General features: G+C 43.6%; 1 protein-coding gene across 2 annotated transcripts; it reads right to left on the bottom strand.

The window, feature by feature from the left end:
* Positions 1 to 6,255: 6,255 nt before the first annotated feature.
* NAAA (N-acylethanolamine acid amidase) lies at positions 6,256 to 16,252 on the bottom strand. Of its 2 annotated transcripts, XM_069855052.1 has the most exons (10): positions 16,048 to 16,252; positions 14,945 to 15,109; positions 13,353 to 13,479; positions 12,480 to 12,570; positions 9,642 to 9,718; positions 8,893 to 9,065; positions 8,000 to 8,062; positions 7,360 to 7,426; positions 6,824 to 6,852; positions 6,256 to 6,367 (listed from the first exon to the last, which is right to left on the bottom strand). In XM_069855052.1, the coding sequence occupies exons 1-10, from the start codon at positions 16,215 to 16,217 to the stop codon at positions 6,292 to 6,294; spliced, it is 1,038 nt and encodes a 345-aa protein (XP_069711153.1). In that variant the 5' UTR covers positions 16,218 to 16,252; the 3' UTR covers positions 6,256 to 6,291. The 2 variants fall into 2 exon arrangements, with proteins under 2 accessions (XP_069711153.1, XP_069711154.1); XM_069855053.1 differs by lacking the exon at positions 9,642 to 9,718 and having other exon boundaries at positions 8,893 to 8,980.
* Positions 16,253 to 17,490: the final 1,238 nt, after the last annotated feature.

Here is a 17,490-nt window from a genome sequence, read left to right as displayed (position 1 = left end):
AGATTATTAGCTACTCAAATGCACAATCAGACACACAAATCAATCTCTAGCATTTAAGGCTCCTATTTGTAGCTCACGGAAAATCCCATTTCAGGGAAAACAAATTTTCAAGCTCAGAATTTCTCTGTGTAGACTTCTATCCCATCTGGATATCCAAACATAAACTTCTATTCAAAGACACGCCTCTGATAATTTCAGCAAGTGTTAGCTATCCAGAGAAGCAATGATATGAACTGTTAGCTCTGTATTGGGAGCTTGTGTTATAAAATCATTCCCAAGAACCTTCACTTACTGCAATTCAGGAATGATCTGTCAGAGCAGTCAGAAAGAGCCCGGCACAGGTTCCTTTCAGATGAAATGACACTAGAAGATGGCTGCGGCTGCTAACAGGAGTCCAGGCCACAGGGCCAGATTCAAGCCAGTCCCAAGAAAAAAAACATGAAACATGGTTAGTGTAGGCAACTCCCCCTCCACGCCAGAGGCCAACACAGCCTGTGTGCCAACTGCATCTTCAATGCTGCTCAGGAACCTGACAGTTCCTGCTTCAAAGGAAGACGGATGCTTCAGCTTTTTGGAATAGGCAAGTGCCTCTAAAGATACCTTTGAAAATGCAAACATGAGGAAAAAAATCTTTTTTCAGGAACTAAAATACTTCTAGATCACTTTTAAAAAACAGACAGCAAATCTGAAGCAAGCGCCCAAGTATGGAGTTAGGTACTTTGCTCACTTAGGATGCATTCGAGGGTGCTGCCCATCTGTTTTGCTAAGATGTGACCTTGGATCTGAGAGCACCTTTGGAGACACAGACTAAAACTTTTCCTTGTTTCCCTCCTTCCCTGCAAAGCAAACAAGCATTTGTTATTTGGACAGCCCTACTGTTTTGGCCGCCCATACTGAGGGACGGTCTTGTATTGGTGTGCCCTAGGAGCACAGGCAGAACAAGCACCGGCAATGTCACCTCCCTGTATGTCCTATTGTGAACACTCTCATCAACAGGTCTCTCACAAGCAATTCCTGGAGCTGTGAACTTTTTCACTTTGTTACCTTCAGATCCTTCCGAGGGCCGCAGCCTGAGCAAAGGAGCGCACAGCAGTGAATCAAAGACTCCAATGGAATCAAACCTGTTTCCAGAATAGAAGGAGGGAGGAAGAAATAGATACAGCCCAACCACTCTGCACCTCTGATTCACTACCTCATTCACCCAACAGTGACCTGCACCCCTCCTCTTCCTAAAAACTTGTACCCAAGAAAAATAAGAGGACCAGCAGCCCACAAAGACACTGCCTGGAAGAGCTTATAGAGCTGAAGAATGGCATCATCTCACAGTCTCTCCCCTGGTATACGCTGCTATGCAGAGCATCTGCTAGCAAACATGTGTGCTAAGCAAAGCTAGGGGGTAAACCCTGCCATATGCACTTACACCAGGGCAGAACTACAGCACCAAAAACCAGTGTCCTCAAGAGCCACACATGGACACAGACAACCAAGTGCAGTGCCTCAGTAGAAGACCACAGACACACAGAAAAGATACACGTTCTTTGTTCACCAGAATCAGCGTCCTAAAGGCAAGAGAAACATGTACCAGTCAGATTTCCCCTATTCCTCCCATGCCAATGGATAATACACTCAGTTTTGCAACTCTTGTAATGCAAGCTGCTGACTCGCTTAATAATACCATTAAAGGCAAAGTTGCACAGATCCGTTTGTGTCAACCACTGCAAAACAACAAAAGCCCAGGTAAATAGCCTCGCTTTCCATAAACCTTATTTAAACTCCTTCAAAACCAAAGCAAGTGACAGCATTTTGAATCCAAACCTACCTATTCAGTAACATCACTGAGCTTGTCCACATTACAAGTCTGTCACTCCACCCACGTGAATCGAAGGCTTCCTGCCAGGAACGCTGAAGGTAATGCAAAGCTAACTCCAAAACAACAGGGCTCCTAGGGAAGCTGACACACTTCAGGTATCACATGCACAACTGAATCCCCACTAACTTGGCAGTTTTATAGACATTTGGACAACTGAGGGAAGAGAGGAGCAGGCTCTGAGAGTCCATGAGAGGCTACAGCAGACTTATTGAATATTTACTAGGAAAATACTGAAAACCAGGGGAACAGAAATGTTAAGTTCTGCTAAAAGAGCAACAGTTGGTGTAAGAACTGCAGATGAACTAAAATAAAATCAAATGCTACTCCCAAGAGTAAAAGTGCTGGCTAGACTAGGGAAAGTGATGATCCTGTCTCACCCACGGAAAGTAAATACTGCTGTACATCCCACGTGTATTTCAGACCCAGCACATCTCATAACCAGAAAAGAGACGGAGAGCATTTTATTTCAGACACGCACCAACCCTTCCACCTGCACAGCCACTGCAGTGCCAACAAGAATTGCCAAGAGAAAATTCCCAACTCTAGTTTTATACAGCTCAACATATAAAAAGTGTTTTTTCACTGCAAATTGTGGGTGCCCAGTAACTACTTCTGAACACAAAACAATGTTACAGAGAAATGAAAATAAAAACGGAACTTACCTTACCACCGGTTTCTAACTTACAGATTTACTCAGGTAAACACAAAAGAAGCTCTCTGCTTTTTCTGTGTTTATGTCAATTCACTTGCCAAAATGATCAATAATCTCTGAAGTGATTTGCTTGCTGACAGATTCAGGCATTCCTTCTCAGAATCAAACTAACGGAGTCAGCCGTTCCCTCGGGCACGTCACAAGAAGGGCCATATCTTTCCACACCTGCAGTATTGAATGTGTGTGCTCTTCTGCAACAAGCGCAGACCCTGCAATTTATTTACTGCACAGTTGTTTTGCACAGCCTTAAGAATCCTCTCCCATGTGATGCTTAAGAAAGGCTACAGATCTGAAATGGATTAGGATTACTGGAGAGGATTATGAATGAGACATGCAGCATGTTGGCCTCAGCTCTTACACACCTTTGAGTGGCCTTCTGGTAAATGCAAACTTCTGGAGGAAAAAAGAATTAAAAGTTTCACCCATTCCCTGTGTTGGGGTGGAAAAGCTTTTGGGCTAAGAAACTGACACTACAGAAAGGAAAGGGTGGAAGGATCAGGGATAATGCATTTAACTTAGTTCTATTTAATTACTTAAAACAATTCTAAGTCCTCAACCTTACCCAGCTTGAGAAAGCAGGAAAGCGGACCCCCAGAACAGACAAAATCTCAAACAGAAGGACGAACAGCAGGCAATTCAGACAACTACAAATGATCCTTTTACAGAAAACAAAAAAGATCCCACAAAGCACCCAAATCCTCCAATCAGTGCTACATGTTAATGTTGCTGGCACTGTTAAGACAGTTTTATTTAAATTAACAACCCTGTCTGTATTTTTATCAAATTTCAATTGTTATGCAAACACCATTCAACACATTTCACAGGCTAAGTCATCATTTATAAGACGCGTCATTTACCACTTTCTCAGTGTTCATATTTTTAGCACATCATTAAATTAAGAATCCTTCCAGTAAGCAGGAAAAAAAAAAAAGTATTCAAGTAGCCATATAAGCTCTACATTGTTGGCAATCAGGATGTCTGAACATTCATAAACAAATGAAATGCAACATTCTTCTAGGAAAATAATTTAAAAGAACAAAAGCAAAATTAAATAAAGCTAGATTTCTTCAAATCTAGCTTCTTATCTTGTTTAAAACTCAAAAACTGTCCGCATTTCAATGAGCTGTGCTGAGGCTGGGCCTGAGCAAGGAGACAAACAGGACAGGAGCAGAGAATAGCTTTCTTAAGATTTCCAGGTACTAAATATTCATACTGCTTGTACTTATAGAAACAAATACATTTGATGATATTTCTCTACAACTGAGAATCTGGGCACACTGCTTCTGGAGGATGATCCACCTAACGCTGCTGAGGTCAAGAATATACAAAATTACATCTGAAAGAATCCTTCTGTCTTTATTTAGGAGTGGCTGTTAATTACAAAAAACCTGCTGGGACTGGGAGTCAGCACACCTGCTCTGTGATTTAAAGCAATCTGAAATCTCAGAGATATTGGGACCATACATCCATCTTACTCCAGGCACTCTCCCTTGCTCCTCCACTTTATCGGTTCTGGCATATGCCTGCCAACATCTTTGCACAAACTGGGTCAAGGCAACGTGTGCAGTGCATTGAGAAGATGCAAGTAAGTAGGTTATGACAATCAGCCAGGCTCAGGGCAAGGAGATAAAGGGCCCACAGCTCCAGAAAGCTCTCCTGGGAACAGTTTGCATAACCAGTGCACCAGTACTGCAGGTGACACTGTAAGTACCTGGAAACAGTGCTCTGATCATATTACTGTCTCCTATGTAAATTTCTCACTGGCATTAGCAGGAATTTTTTTCCGTTGAACAAGACCTCTAAGCTTTCTGTGAAGGTACCACCTTGACTCTTTACATGCATCTGTATTTGTGGGTTGCTCCCAAGAAGTGCCTGAATTCAATATGCAACCCAACAGACAAACAAAAACACCCTCTGCACTACAGAATTTAGTTGCAAACTTGCCACCAAAGGCAACTTTTGAACACATGAAGGGAAAACCATCCCATTTCTAACCTTGCTGCTATTCTGTCCTAAGCGTCTCCGATCTAGTGGAGTGAAAATCCCGTGTTCTCACACCTCCTAACACAGCTCTCGCTTTCTGCTGAATAAAAAGCACCATAGCCTACAGCTGTGTACGGAGGGCCAAGCACTGGGACCAGCTTCCAAGAGATGTCAGCATTTCAGAGGCATCTGGACAGTGCCCTTAACAGGCTGTAACTTCTAGTCAGCCCTGCAGTGGTGAGGCAGTTGGATGAGGTGATGGCTGCAGGTCCTTGCCAACAGAAGTAAGTCTATTCTGTCAGTCACCCTTCCTAAGCCTACTAAAACCAGCTGAACCACAGCTGAAGGGAGAATGACTGCCTACAGTGCAATTCCTGCTATGGAAAGGCATGTTCCTTTGCACTGACACAATTATTTCTGCGTTGAGGGAGGACAGCACAGCCAAATGGATGCGGTTCAACAGGGCCTAAGCAGTACCGGGACCTCTTCTGCAATGACAACAGCATTCTGTAGAACTCTGTCCACTCTGCCTGCTGCTGGTAGGCTCATGAGCACAAGCCCCTGGGGAAACCAGAAGGTCTTAATAAATCAAGTAAGCACCTGCATATTTTTATTTAATTCTATTCAGACCTATGGGCCACACAATTTATGGATTTTTTTTTTATTAGTCAGCACATAAGTACATTCAAGTTGCATAACTCTTTCCAAAACCAAGAAAAGCAACATCTGTGATCAACATGTGCTAGAAAATCAATGTAATTACAATAAAATTGATCAAACCTCTATTACAGTTAATTAATGGAATCATCAGCAGCACTTCAAAGAATTAGCAAGTCATTATTGCCTGAATGGCTCACATAATTAATAAGCCAAAACACCTGTACTGCTCATGGGAGTGGTTGTAAAAGTATATGCCATTCTTGATAAGCTTCAGCTTTTCACTCATTTTTTCTGTTGAAAGAAAAAGATAAATAACAGCACAGGTTTGAATAGAGCTCAGAAACAAACTCTTCAGAATCTCTAAAAGAAAGGAACTACTCTTGCTGAAACCAAATGTCCAATATAACTGCTAAAAATATAATACTAAGAGCTTTAAAACATATTCAAACTGGAATGCAGCTCCTGTACTCCTGGCAGAGGTTCCTGGGATACAAATAAACATAACTTAGGATCTTTCTCTGGACATGCCAAAGTCACCACATGAGGTACCTGGGGAGTTCAAGCACTTTGGCTTTTTCTGCAAGTTCACAGGACAAAACCCTCAAAGGATGCTATGTTCAGTCACCTGTCACAAATGAAGCTTGATCTGTCCTGGTGCCATGGGCACCAGCCCCTCCTGCAAGAATGCAGCTTACTCTGGCAGGGCCGCCTATCCCAGTGAACCACATGGAGTAGTGGGACTGGTGAGAAAAATCCCTGAAACCTCCACAGAGGCAACCTCTACCTTTAGGTCTCAGCAACACACCCGCTCCCCTCCACTCTGATAAAGCACTTTGCCTGAGATAATCTCCAAAGGTTTTGCCAAGAAAGGCAATGTGTAACCCTATCTCCAAAATCACAAGGGAAGGTGTTTACCCAAGGCCGATAAGGAAACCAAGGGGAGAATGAGGAATTCAGACTAGGTCACTTGAGGGCCAGTGCAGCACTTTGTCCCTCAGTGACTCTTCAGCTGGCTGTTTTGTTTACGTACAAGTAGCCAGGAGTACCAGCACGCTCCTTACACCTCTCACTTCACCGGTCGGATCCACGTCTGGTACTTCTCTGGCAGCGCAGCGCTCATTACTGTGGTATATATCGTATTACTGAGAGGGAAAGAGGAAAAGAGTGAGCCACATTCCAAAGGCAGGAAGATTCATTTACAGACCAGTAAAGTTTTAGTGGAAACAAACATTTCTCCAGAGAAAGCCATTTGCAGTGTTAACACAAATCCAAAGCTTCCAAAAGCAAAAGGCACAAATGACGCAGCAGAAAATCCACCTGCTTTTCTACGCAGTCATTTGTTTCAGCACTACAAAGGAAATTCCCATTGCTGACCGAGCCTAACAAAGTGCAGATTCTTGGCTCGAGAGGCAGACAGAGGAAGAGCACTACAGAAGTGAAAACAAGATTCCACATGCACAAGCAGAAATCTAAGCCAGAAAACCACACGATACCCAGACAGACACATGGGAAAATCCTAAGGTAGTTTGTGATTGAGTTTGGAGTGGCCTGAGGTGTGGCAGGAGGCACTGCTTAACATCTCTGGAAATAATACTTACTTGTTTAAGACTGGCTTCACTGACAACACCTGTATAGAAAGGTTGAAGAGTTGTCATTTGGGGAAATGAAGAGGGAGCTAAAAGGCTATTTAGAAACAGCAGTAGGATGTTATACAAAGGCACAATGCAAACGCAAGGATTTCTCCTGCTGACTATTTTAGAAAAGTATTGTTAATACGCAAACCAAGTCCTCAAAACAAGATTTTGAATATCCCTCATAACACTTTATCTGCTGCTGTAATATTGATAATGGTGCTTGAAAGAAGGAACTGCACAAAGATGATGGTGATGGGATTCAGCTCTTGCACTTCTCACTTGGACTGACAGACTGTTAGGAAATGCCAATGACAAAACTGTTCACAAATGTTCTGGCAAACAAACATAACCATATCCAGCCCTCCTGTGGTGGCTGTGTAGCACACCTTCACTGTGCCTTCCTTGCACAGCTTTTAAAAGCCTGACAAAAACGCAATTGCACTTCTGCTTTGAAAAAGAATTTTAAGTTAAAGTCACAGTGCAGAATTTAAAAGAAATACCTTAAAGAGTGTATCAAAATTGATGTTCTGCTGTCCAGTAGCATTCAGAGCTTTGATGGCTGCAGTTCTGCAGGAAAACAAGGCAGTGCCATTAAACACACTGTAGCGTTCCACAGGCTACAACAAAGCACCAACATGAAAGCTTTCTCACTAAATGCATTTGTGGTGAAATGCTTGCTCTGGCCTAAACGAATGCGCAGTGTGACTGCCTTACATTGTTGAAGCTACTCTATCACTATGTGACTGCAAACAGACCAACAGGGATGCCACCAACAGCTTTTTCGATATTGTACCGCCTAAAGACTATATCATGTTTGCAGACGCCTTCCCAGTGCCATCAAATATGTTTTCCACTGTGAATCTAAATCCTTTTAACTTTTATTAAGCATTGCTTTGTAAAGAAGTTTATGATACATGCCTTATCCTTGTAATTCCTCATCATTTGTGCCATTCAGTGCCACACAGACCTTCTCTGGTACATGTGAATATCATTCCTTACCGTACCTGTTCCCTTTTGAGTGGCATTATAGAAAAGGAAGAAGCTGCCGGCTGAACAAGCTGACACCCACTCAAAGAAGGAAACACTCAAGTCGCTAAGCTTCATCAAAATAAAAGTGTTATATCACCACACTAAATTTACCTTCGATCATCAAAAGGAGGAGGGGTAGTCCAGTGGTCATAGTTTGTCTCCACACGAAACCACCTGTAACACCATAAACAGAAAAGCAATCAAAAGGCAAATCATCAGGTAATTCATAAAGGCTAAGAATCATTATCTCTGTATTGCCACAAGGAAAAAACACTCCCTCAAAAGCTTCTCTCCTGTGTCTCTTGTAAGCTGAGGGGATACTATGTTGATACACGCAGCAGTCTTTACCATAAGCTATGGAACACAAGTGAAAATGGAGCTACCTCTGAACTCCTGTTCACATCAGTAACAACGCTAACACTGACTACAATAAAGCAAGACCAGACCTTTAAGGAAATGATCAGGGAAAAGATACAATGTAGCCTGCAGCATTCGGTTTGGAGCACACGGAGCCAACAGGCTAACCGGCTGGTGCCAAGCCAACACTTACTGGCTGATTGTAGTCATTAAGTGCCTTTTTTCACTGCAGGGCAGCTGTGTAGGATCTGCTTTATATATTAAGCTGCTGATTTCACAAAACTGATGTGAGCCTTCAACCTTTCTACCACATAGTATCAAAACTAACTTGGAAATGCTGAAATGCAAATACATGGCAGACAGACAGACAACACCCTCCAGTCATCTCCTTTGGTATCTAGCTACAAAATAAACATGTGCAGGTACTTTTTGCACACTCAACCCGCTGGACTGCCCCCATCCGACAAAGGCAGTGTTGTTCCTTGTCTAAGAGGAGGGACTGGGACTCCTTTCAGAGGCTTTCAAGCTTTCCTGTCCAGCTGTAAGCATTAGGAAGAGACAGCTCAAGTCAAAGTTGTGTCACTAACCCTGCCTATCACTCAGGAGGGGATAGACAAACAGAAAACAAACCATTTTTTGATACTTACGCTCCACCTAAAGGATCGAGAGGCCAGAGATCTGCTGGCCCTCTTCTATTCCTGGTTATGACCATGCCTTCTTTTGGCGATACGCCTCCTACAATATAGTAAACTTCAGCAATGATGGGAATGCCCGATAGTCTGAGAACAGCTGACTGAAAGTCCTCTGCTCTGCTCAGGGTCTAATGCAAAAAGGAGATAACAGTGAAATACAGATCACCGAGCAGTGTCTGTCAAGCACAAAAGTGAGCACTGGGACATCTTAAAAAAACAGAAGAGGTCCAGCTTATTTAAAAATAGCAACTGACTGTGAAGTGCTACTTGAAAATATTTCTGGGAAAAAGCTTTCCAAATTGAACATGAATGTATGTGACTAGTAAGTGAACTCAGGAGTTCCAGATTTGTGAATATTCAAAGAAAACACATATCTGTACACATATGTATACGGTGAAAATTGAAAAGAACTGAAAAATCTGATACTCAGAAGAGAGGCATTTGCACACTCTGCAATTTCAGTCCTCCAAGTTTTGATGTGAACAATGGGCATTGATCAGACACTGTTCACCTGGAGGACTGGAATTGCCTCTCATATACATTGCTGACAATTTGGGGACAATACTTATCTCCTGCTATGAAAAGCTTATATTGATTCAGTGAGTTTCCTATGAAACTAAGAGTTGGAACAACAAATTTTCCAGGAGTTTTTAAGCACAAACTGTATCACTATGAAATCTGAGAATGTAACTCGGTGCACTTACATCTCGGACAAGCCAGCTGACAGGATAATTCCGGTTCAGAAAAGCTGCTATTGCATTTTCCCACCATCTACCACCCGCTAGGGAAACAAACAAACAAAAAAATTACTATATATGTGTGTTACGTACAATCTGCAATACCTGTCCTCCCGCCTTCCTTTCTTCTCCACGTCCCATCTCTGCAACCTTTCCTTCTACTGCATCACAAAGGAAAGGTGCAACAAATCCTTTAATTCCCTAACTCTACTGCCATCATAAAAATATCACATTTAGGCAGCTTATACTGAGCTGACAAAGCACACACCACTTGAAATTAGTCAGAGCCTCTGTATCATCGTGGGCTTATGAATACTGAAAGCCAATAGTGCTCCTTTTCTTCTGTATTGCTTCACTGGTATCTATATATAACCTGCAGGATGTGCTCCACTACTGTGGCAAGCCCTCGTTTTACAAAGTTCCTCTTTTGAATGCTCTATTTTCTGTATCATTAGATTTGGATATTGAAGTACCACAGAAAGCTAAATCCTCAGTGAAACATGGCAGCTTTATATCAGCATAAAGCATCAAAATTTCAGGAGAGGGCTAGCAAAGAGCATGACATCCAGGTGAAACTGCAGGTGAAATATAAATAGCCAACATAATCCCAACTGTAGCTCAGCCAGGGCAGCTGGATTAACACCCCTGCTTTACAGAAAGCATCTCAGACCTGCAATAACATGAGCAATCATTATCTTAGCTGTCTGTTGTCTTCCAAAAGCTACAGTATTGCTGTGGCCAGTGCCATAAGAGGGTGCCATAAAGTGGTGCAGATTTTAATTGAAAACTCTGTCACTCCTCAAAAACTCTCTTATCCCCCAACAACTTGTCAGCTGCTCAGTTTTTATTCATAGCTGAAGGACAGCAATGAGAATCAAAGGTGACTGTAACAGGGAGGAGCATTTCGCAACCCATATCTCCAAAAGGATTGCGGGTCTGTTCATGTGATATTATAATCCGTACCTGTCAGCTCAAATATTAGCATTAATCACCTCATTATTCATCTTACTGAAATATTACAGCAACAAGATGAAATACAGAAATAATGAAATAGCTAAAAAAGAGGTAGCGACAGAGCTTCTGTGTGGCTGGACAAAATTAGGAGAACTAATTAAAACAGAAGGTCGAGTTTATACTATTCACATGTCAAAACCAGAAAAGCCAGCAGAAGCAATCTGCTTGTCACTTGATAGACCTTCAGCCTAAATTCAAGTCTTTCCAACTGTAGTTCACATGCTTGCTTCCTTAAATTTTTAGTTCTGTTGTACAGTGACAGATAAAGCAGCAACCGCTCAGCAACAGCCGATTTCTAGGAGCGCTATGTGAATGACTATCATCTGTAGTTAATGTTGGAGGGAAGTCAAGGCATGCAGGTGGATGACAGTTCAGCTCCTGAAGGACAAGAGATGCCCATCACACTCAGAAGTTTGCAGTCTTCAATCTCTCTCTCAGAATCAGGACAGAATGGGTTTGTGCCCACCCTAACCCACCTCCCTGCTGTCTCTGATGATCTTTGCACAGAGGGTCAGAGCACACAGGCAAGAAACAGCAGCGAGAAGAGTTTTTTTCCTCTAACTGCACCTGTTAACAGACACAGGCCTTTGGTCCACAAGATTTTCTATATCAAGCCTTTTACAGACTCAACTTAAGACTTCATTTCCAAGCTGATGTTTGTAAAAACTAGAAGCAGTTTGCATCTCTCAGTGTCAGCCCAGGATGCTCCAGTTTTGAAAGGATAAAATAACTACACTAGCACCATCAGCAGGTCCTTAACAAAAATAAAACTATGGAAAGAATCTAGTGAAGGCAACAATGCAGTATTAACAATGGAAATGGAAACCAACAGGTGCATGTGCTCCACTGCAGAACCCCTCAGAGATAATGAATATGTACATAATGAACGCAGCAAGGCATGTTTGCGCAACATCTAAAAAGACATTTCAAAACTAAATATTGCTTAATGAAAAGATTAAAAAGAAAATAAACTGCTTACCACAATCACTAGTGAAAACCAAACATTTATTTTGGAAGTTGGTTCTAACTCAGACCACATTGTTTTTTCAGTTAGAACAAACAGCTAATAAAGAACAGCAAAAAGTGTCTGCTTCTCAAAAAGAAGAGAAAAAAAGAGGGGGGAAGGGACGGAAGAGGCAAACCCAGGCTCCAAGTTGGACATAACCATCAGTTCAGCTGAAGCACTTATGGAAAAGGCAGTGATCCTTCCTCCAGTTTCCCGATTGTTACAAGCCCTTCTATTATCAAGCTTTAGTTCCCAGTAGTGACACCTCTTAGTTTCCCTCTGCTACTGGATCTTTCCTCAGCTGCTTTTCCAGTACCTCCATGCATTCCTTCAAGCTCTGCTGCTTTTTCCCTAGATCTCTCAGTCTTACACTTCTATTCTTGTCCTCTCTTTCAAGCTGCCTTACAGGGACAGAGAAATATAAAATATAGAGGATGGGACAGAGAACCAGGAAAGCAGCCATTTATTTGCCATACACGACTGCCTCTTTTTCCCCTCAACCCCTACTTTGCCGTCTCCCAACTACGTCCCTTGAACAGACCACACTGACTCAACTTTCAAGCTCAGATGACCCTGTGCTGACAAACAGATACCTCTCTCCTGTGCAGCAGCCAAAAATTGGCAGCATGTGTGCTTTCACTCCCTGAAGGCAAGAGAAGTTTTACAATTCAGCTCCTTCTTGGCATCTTTAACCATATTACTCCCTGCTAGGAGAATACCAGTAGGGCCAGAGCCGGCAACAAAGGCAGCATACATAACATGCGTGGAAAACTGATTTATTTTACCTCGTTCGTCACCGGAGATTGTGAACTTGTGTGGACTTTGTCCAGTCCATAAGCCTACATAACCAAGAAACGTGGTGCCTTGATACGCAATCTGAAACCAGGAAATACACAGAATTTTAGTATTCTGGAACACGGCATTTCTTAAAACATAGGCAACAGTGTGAAGCAGCATGCTGTACTTTTTCCTGTGACTTCTGTACATGAATTGCTATAAAACGCTTTGTCTTAAAGCACAGTGAAACTTGCAAGGTAAATTATAAAAAGACTCTGAGGATCAAAATTCAATGCAGTTCATTTGCTAATGAACATTGTCTGCTGCAAAGGCTTTGCTCAAGTTAGTGAGGTGAGTAGCCAAGCAAGAAGCAGTAACAACACAAGGATAATAAGCTCTCCATTTGCAAAACCAACTAACGAATATTAAGAAAACAGCACTAGTGACTAGTTCAGTTTCAGAATTTTTCCTCTCGAACACACACATTAGTCACAACAACTAACAGGGCCTTAGAAAAAAGCCTTACAATCAGTCCCTGCCAAAACTGATCTTTGTTTTCCAATATTCTCTAGCATTTCTTTTATTTTGTAGTATCTCAACATTTCCTTCTTTCAACATCCCCTTCCAAACAATGATCCAAGATACTCAATTATTCTGTTCTCTTTGTTCCAGTTTATCACCACAAACAGGATGCCCAGAAAGCAAAGAAAACCAGCATTCATCCCACATGCCTAAAGGAAGTGATTGCAGTGCTCCAATAATCCAGGAAACCGGGGCTGGGAACCACATTCCTGCATTAAATCCCACTGCCCGGGCAGCTGTACGACCATACCCTGTTCCTTCACAGACAACCACCCTGCTGTGTCAACCACAGAGCGCACCTGCCCTCCTTTTATAAACTGCACATCGATTGTAATCTTGCTTAATATATCCACAAAGTCATAATCCAGGTTCCGACCATGGTAAATGTTTCCTTTGTCATCCTGAGCAACGATACTGGTACAGAACCTTCAAAAACAGGAGAGAACATGATTTAGGAAAAAGCTATGAGACGTTCAATATTATAACTGGACTAGCTGGCTCAGCATTGCAGGAGGAGCATCTGAGTTTATCTTCTGCAAAGTATTTTACTAACATACGAACACGAACAGGAGTCCTCATTATCTCAGTACAGTCTCATCCTATACTTTCTGATAAAATTTCTTAGAGGTTTTAATATTAAATTGAAAAAAAGGGGACAGAATGGTTTTGCTGAAGCTCAGCATAACTACATAACACCACATCCTATATGACTTATGTGCAATATCCCTTTCCTAGAGCCTAACATAGAAAACTGTACAATACTTCACTTATCAGGTCCCAACTGGCTCAGTCTGAAACTTTCTGGATTTCCTACCTCTGGAGCTTTGAGTTTGTGATTCCAGTGATGCACAGCACTGTCTTTCAAAATTGAAAAGGTAAAAAGCTTTGCAGGCAAGTAGTTTGTCCTGGTTAATGGAGGGTGGGGTGGGTTTAGCATCATTAGAGCTGAGAAATGACCATTCTCAGCCGTGGAAAGGCCCATGAAATTTTAAGTGTCCTTTGTGCGGTAATAAGAAAGCTAGTGTTTAAATTACTTTCTTATCTGATATTAGTCCTTATTTAAAAACAAAAAAATCACTTTAACTGAATACCACATTAAGAAAATACCACTTTTTATTAAAACCTATACAGAGAAATATTTTTAGGATTCTCACAGGGTACAGCAAATGTTTATTATTCTCAAGTATGTGCTGCTAGGGATAAAAAGACAAGGAAACTGAGTATTCTTTTGCTGTCAGAGATACTACATCCATTTTCCATTAGGCAAATCAAAAAACTACATGACACTGTCCTGGTAACCACTCAGCCAGGAAATGCTTTGGGAAACAACTTGATCACAAATGAATGGTTAAAATAACCAGATTGCGCCTAATTCTCTTAGTTTCCCTTTTGGTGAAATACAACAACAGAGTACATAACACTATCTTTGAAGATGAATGAACCCAAATACTTGGAATGGATGGCCCCTCCTTAAAAGCAGGAGTTAATTTCTTTTATAGGATTATACTATCCCTGGAGGTGTTCAAGGCCAGGTTGGATGGGCCTTGGGCAGCCTGATCCAGTGGGAGGTGTCCCTGCCCATGGTGGGGGTTGGAACTGGATGATCTTTAAGGTCTCTTCCAACCCAAACTATTCTATGATTCTATACAGCTATATACATGCAAAAACATTACCTTTTTTAACAGAAACACTGTTACGTGTTTCTCCTTCAATTCAGGATACAAACTGCCTAACGCCAACAAAACCTGCCAGCTGCACATGTAAAAGAGAATGAGGACAGTACAAACCACCCGCCACGCGTCTCTGCCCACCTTGGGGTGTGCTCTCTCACGTCCAGCTAATTCCAATCTACATCCACTCCTACCATCTTCTGTAAGTACCAGGGACTTACGCAGTTGATTCGTAGGCGAAGTTGAGCAGGACTCCATCTCCCAGGCTTATTCCCAGTGCTTTGCATAGTCCCAGGATTTCCCCCGCGAAAGGTTGTGGCATAAAGAACTCCAGTTCTGCTGCTATTGGACGAATGACTTCGTGGACCCATTTTGGTACTCTTTCACTGCAAAACACACTCGAAGCATTAGCTGAGAGACAGAAGGGTCTTTACCTTCCAGCTGGATACTGGAGATGCCTGATCACCTGAAGCAGTGGATGATGACCACCCATCCATGCCTCCCCTGCCCTCTCAGACATCCTGCAGCCCATCCCTCACCTCATCTCACACTTCCCCACATCCCAGACATGTACAGCCTGCACAAAGCGTTCAAATGATAGGACTAGAGGAAATGGCCTCAAGTTGTGCCAGGGGAGGGTTGGATTGGATAGCAAGGAAAATTACTTGATGGAAAGAGTGGAGAAGCCCTGGCAGAGGCTGCCCGGGACAGTGGTGGAGTCCCCACCCCTGGAGGGGTTCAGAAACCACGTAGCTGTGGCACTTTGGGGAATGGTTTAGCAGACACGGTGGGGCTGGGCTGACAGTTGGACTGGGTGAGCTACGCGGGCTTTTCTAACCTCAACATTCTATGATTCATACAGAGGAGACTTAACTCCTACCAGGATCTCCCCACTGCCAGATTCCAGGGCCATTTTAACACTCGAGCACCCCTGATTTCTGAGCCCAGAGCAGTTCAGCAGCCAAGCGTAATGGCACTAAGGGGAACCACGGAATGGTTTTAGTAAGAAGAGAAAAAGAGAAAGCCCAGTTCCACCCTACTGCCATGGGACAGGGACACCTCCCAGTGGATCAGGGGCTCCAAGCCCCATCCAACCTAGTCTTGAGCAACTTGTGCCCTCCCCACTCTCACAGGAAAACATTTTTCTCTAAGTTCTACTCTAATTCTGCCCCTTTCAGCTGCTGTTCCCTCTCCTGCTGTCCCTGCCCTCCCCGATGCAGAGCCCCTCCCCAGCCTTCCTGGAGCCCCTTTCAGCACCGGGAGCTGCTCTAAGGTCCCCCCGCAGCCGTCTCTGCGGGCCGCGCGGCCCCCGCCCCTCACTCACGCGATGACCCGGGCGACAGCGGCGCGCAGGAAGGCGGGATCGAAGCGGCTGAGCGCCGGCAGCCAGCGCTGCTCGGCGGGGCTGTCCAGGCTGACGTTGCACAGCGGCGGGGCCGCCGCCACCGCCCCGCACAGCAGCAGCAGCAGCAGCAGCGGCACCCGCGGCCCCATGGCAGCCTGGCCGCAGCCTCCCCGGGGCGGGGCCGCCTCCCGCACCGCCCTCCGGCCCCTTGGGGAAAGCGCGACTCCCAGCGCTGGAACGAGCCCCAGGGCTCCCGGCGCGGCTCTCCGCCGCTGTCAGGCGGTAAACACGAGGGAGGAGAGCAAGGAGGAGATGCCACCAGTCCTCAGCTCAGAGAGGACAGTAAAACGAGCTGCCCTTCCAGTCTCCGGAAGGACATAGACTCATAGAATGGTTTGGGTTGGAAGGGACCTTAGAGGTCATCCAGTTCCATCCCGTAATGGGGAAAGAGGGAACAGTGGCAGAGGGCGTTACATAAGTGTGTCCCACCTCCTCCCCGCACTGCAGCCCCTGCTCCACGTTCCATCCCCTACCGCTCCGGAACCCACCGCCTCTCCAGCTCCCACCCCCACGCAGCAACACCTGTTCTGCCCTCAGCAAGAGCACTGAATCCAGATCCAAGTTCAAAGCTGTAGGAAGTTCTACTCCAAAGCCTCTATGAGCTTTTTTTGCTTTAGGAAGCAAGATGTGGCTACCAAGCCCTGCCCCCTCTTTCCTCTCCCCCCAATACTAATTAAAATGAGCACAATTGTGTATTCAACATAAACATACCTAAGACGAGTGAATTCCCATGTGGAATATAAACACTAACATGGTTTCCTAAGAAGAAAGGTAAAAACAAGCCTAGCAAATGCTTTTGCATTCTACTCTGTATGTGGTGCTTGTTCCTCTGCACAAGGCAATCTGCTCCTAACAGAATTTGGCAAAGGCTGGTACAAGTAACTTCCTTAAGTTTCCACTAAGACAGGCAGCTGGGTAAGGTGCGAAGAACCCATTAATGATCCCAGCACAAGTCCAGGCTGAAGCAAAAGTTCAATCTTTGACATGAAGAATCCACAGATCCATGTTATTCTTATCTGTACTTCAAAACTCAGGCACCACAAGATGCATTTATAGCAAAATAAGAGTCCACAGTTCTGCACCTTTCTATTTAAATGGCAACATGAAAACTGTCTCCCATATTCTAAGTTCATTCTGGTTTTCTTCATAAATCATAACAAAACTATTTTTCATCGTAACTGTTCACTTGAACTTACCTGTGTTACAAGAATTTACTTTTATTATTATTAAAGTGGTAAAAAACAGCTGCTTAGAAAACGGCTCGCTCGGCCTGTAAAAGCACATCCCTTGGACACACGCAGACACAAGCACACACTTTACAGACTGAGCTGGGATATTGTTTTTCCTTCCATTTACCTACTC

This window comes from Phaenicophaeus curvirostris, chromosome 4 (assembly GCF_032191515.1).
Source record: "Phaenicophaeus curvirostris isolate KB17595 chromosome 4, BPBGC_Pcur_1.0, whole genome shotgun sequence".
In the NCBI taxonomy this organism is placed as follows: domain Eukaryota; kingdom Metazoa; phylum Chordata; class Aves; order Cuculiformes; family Cuculidae; genus Phaenicophaeus; species Phaenicophaeus curvirostris.
Note: the sequence above shows the minus strand (reverse complement) of the source record. Positions and strands in the feature narration are given on the sequence as shown.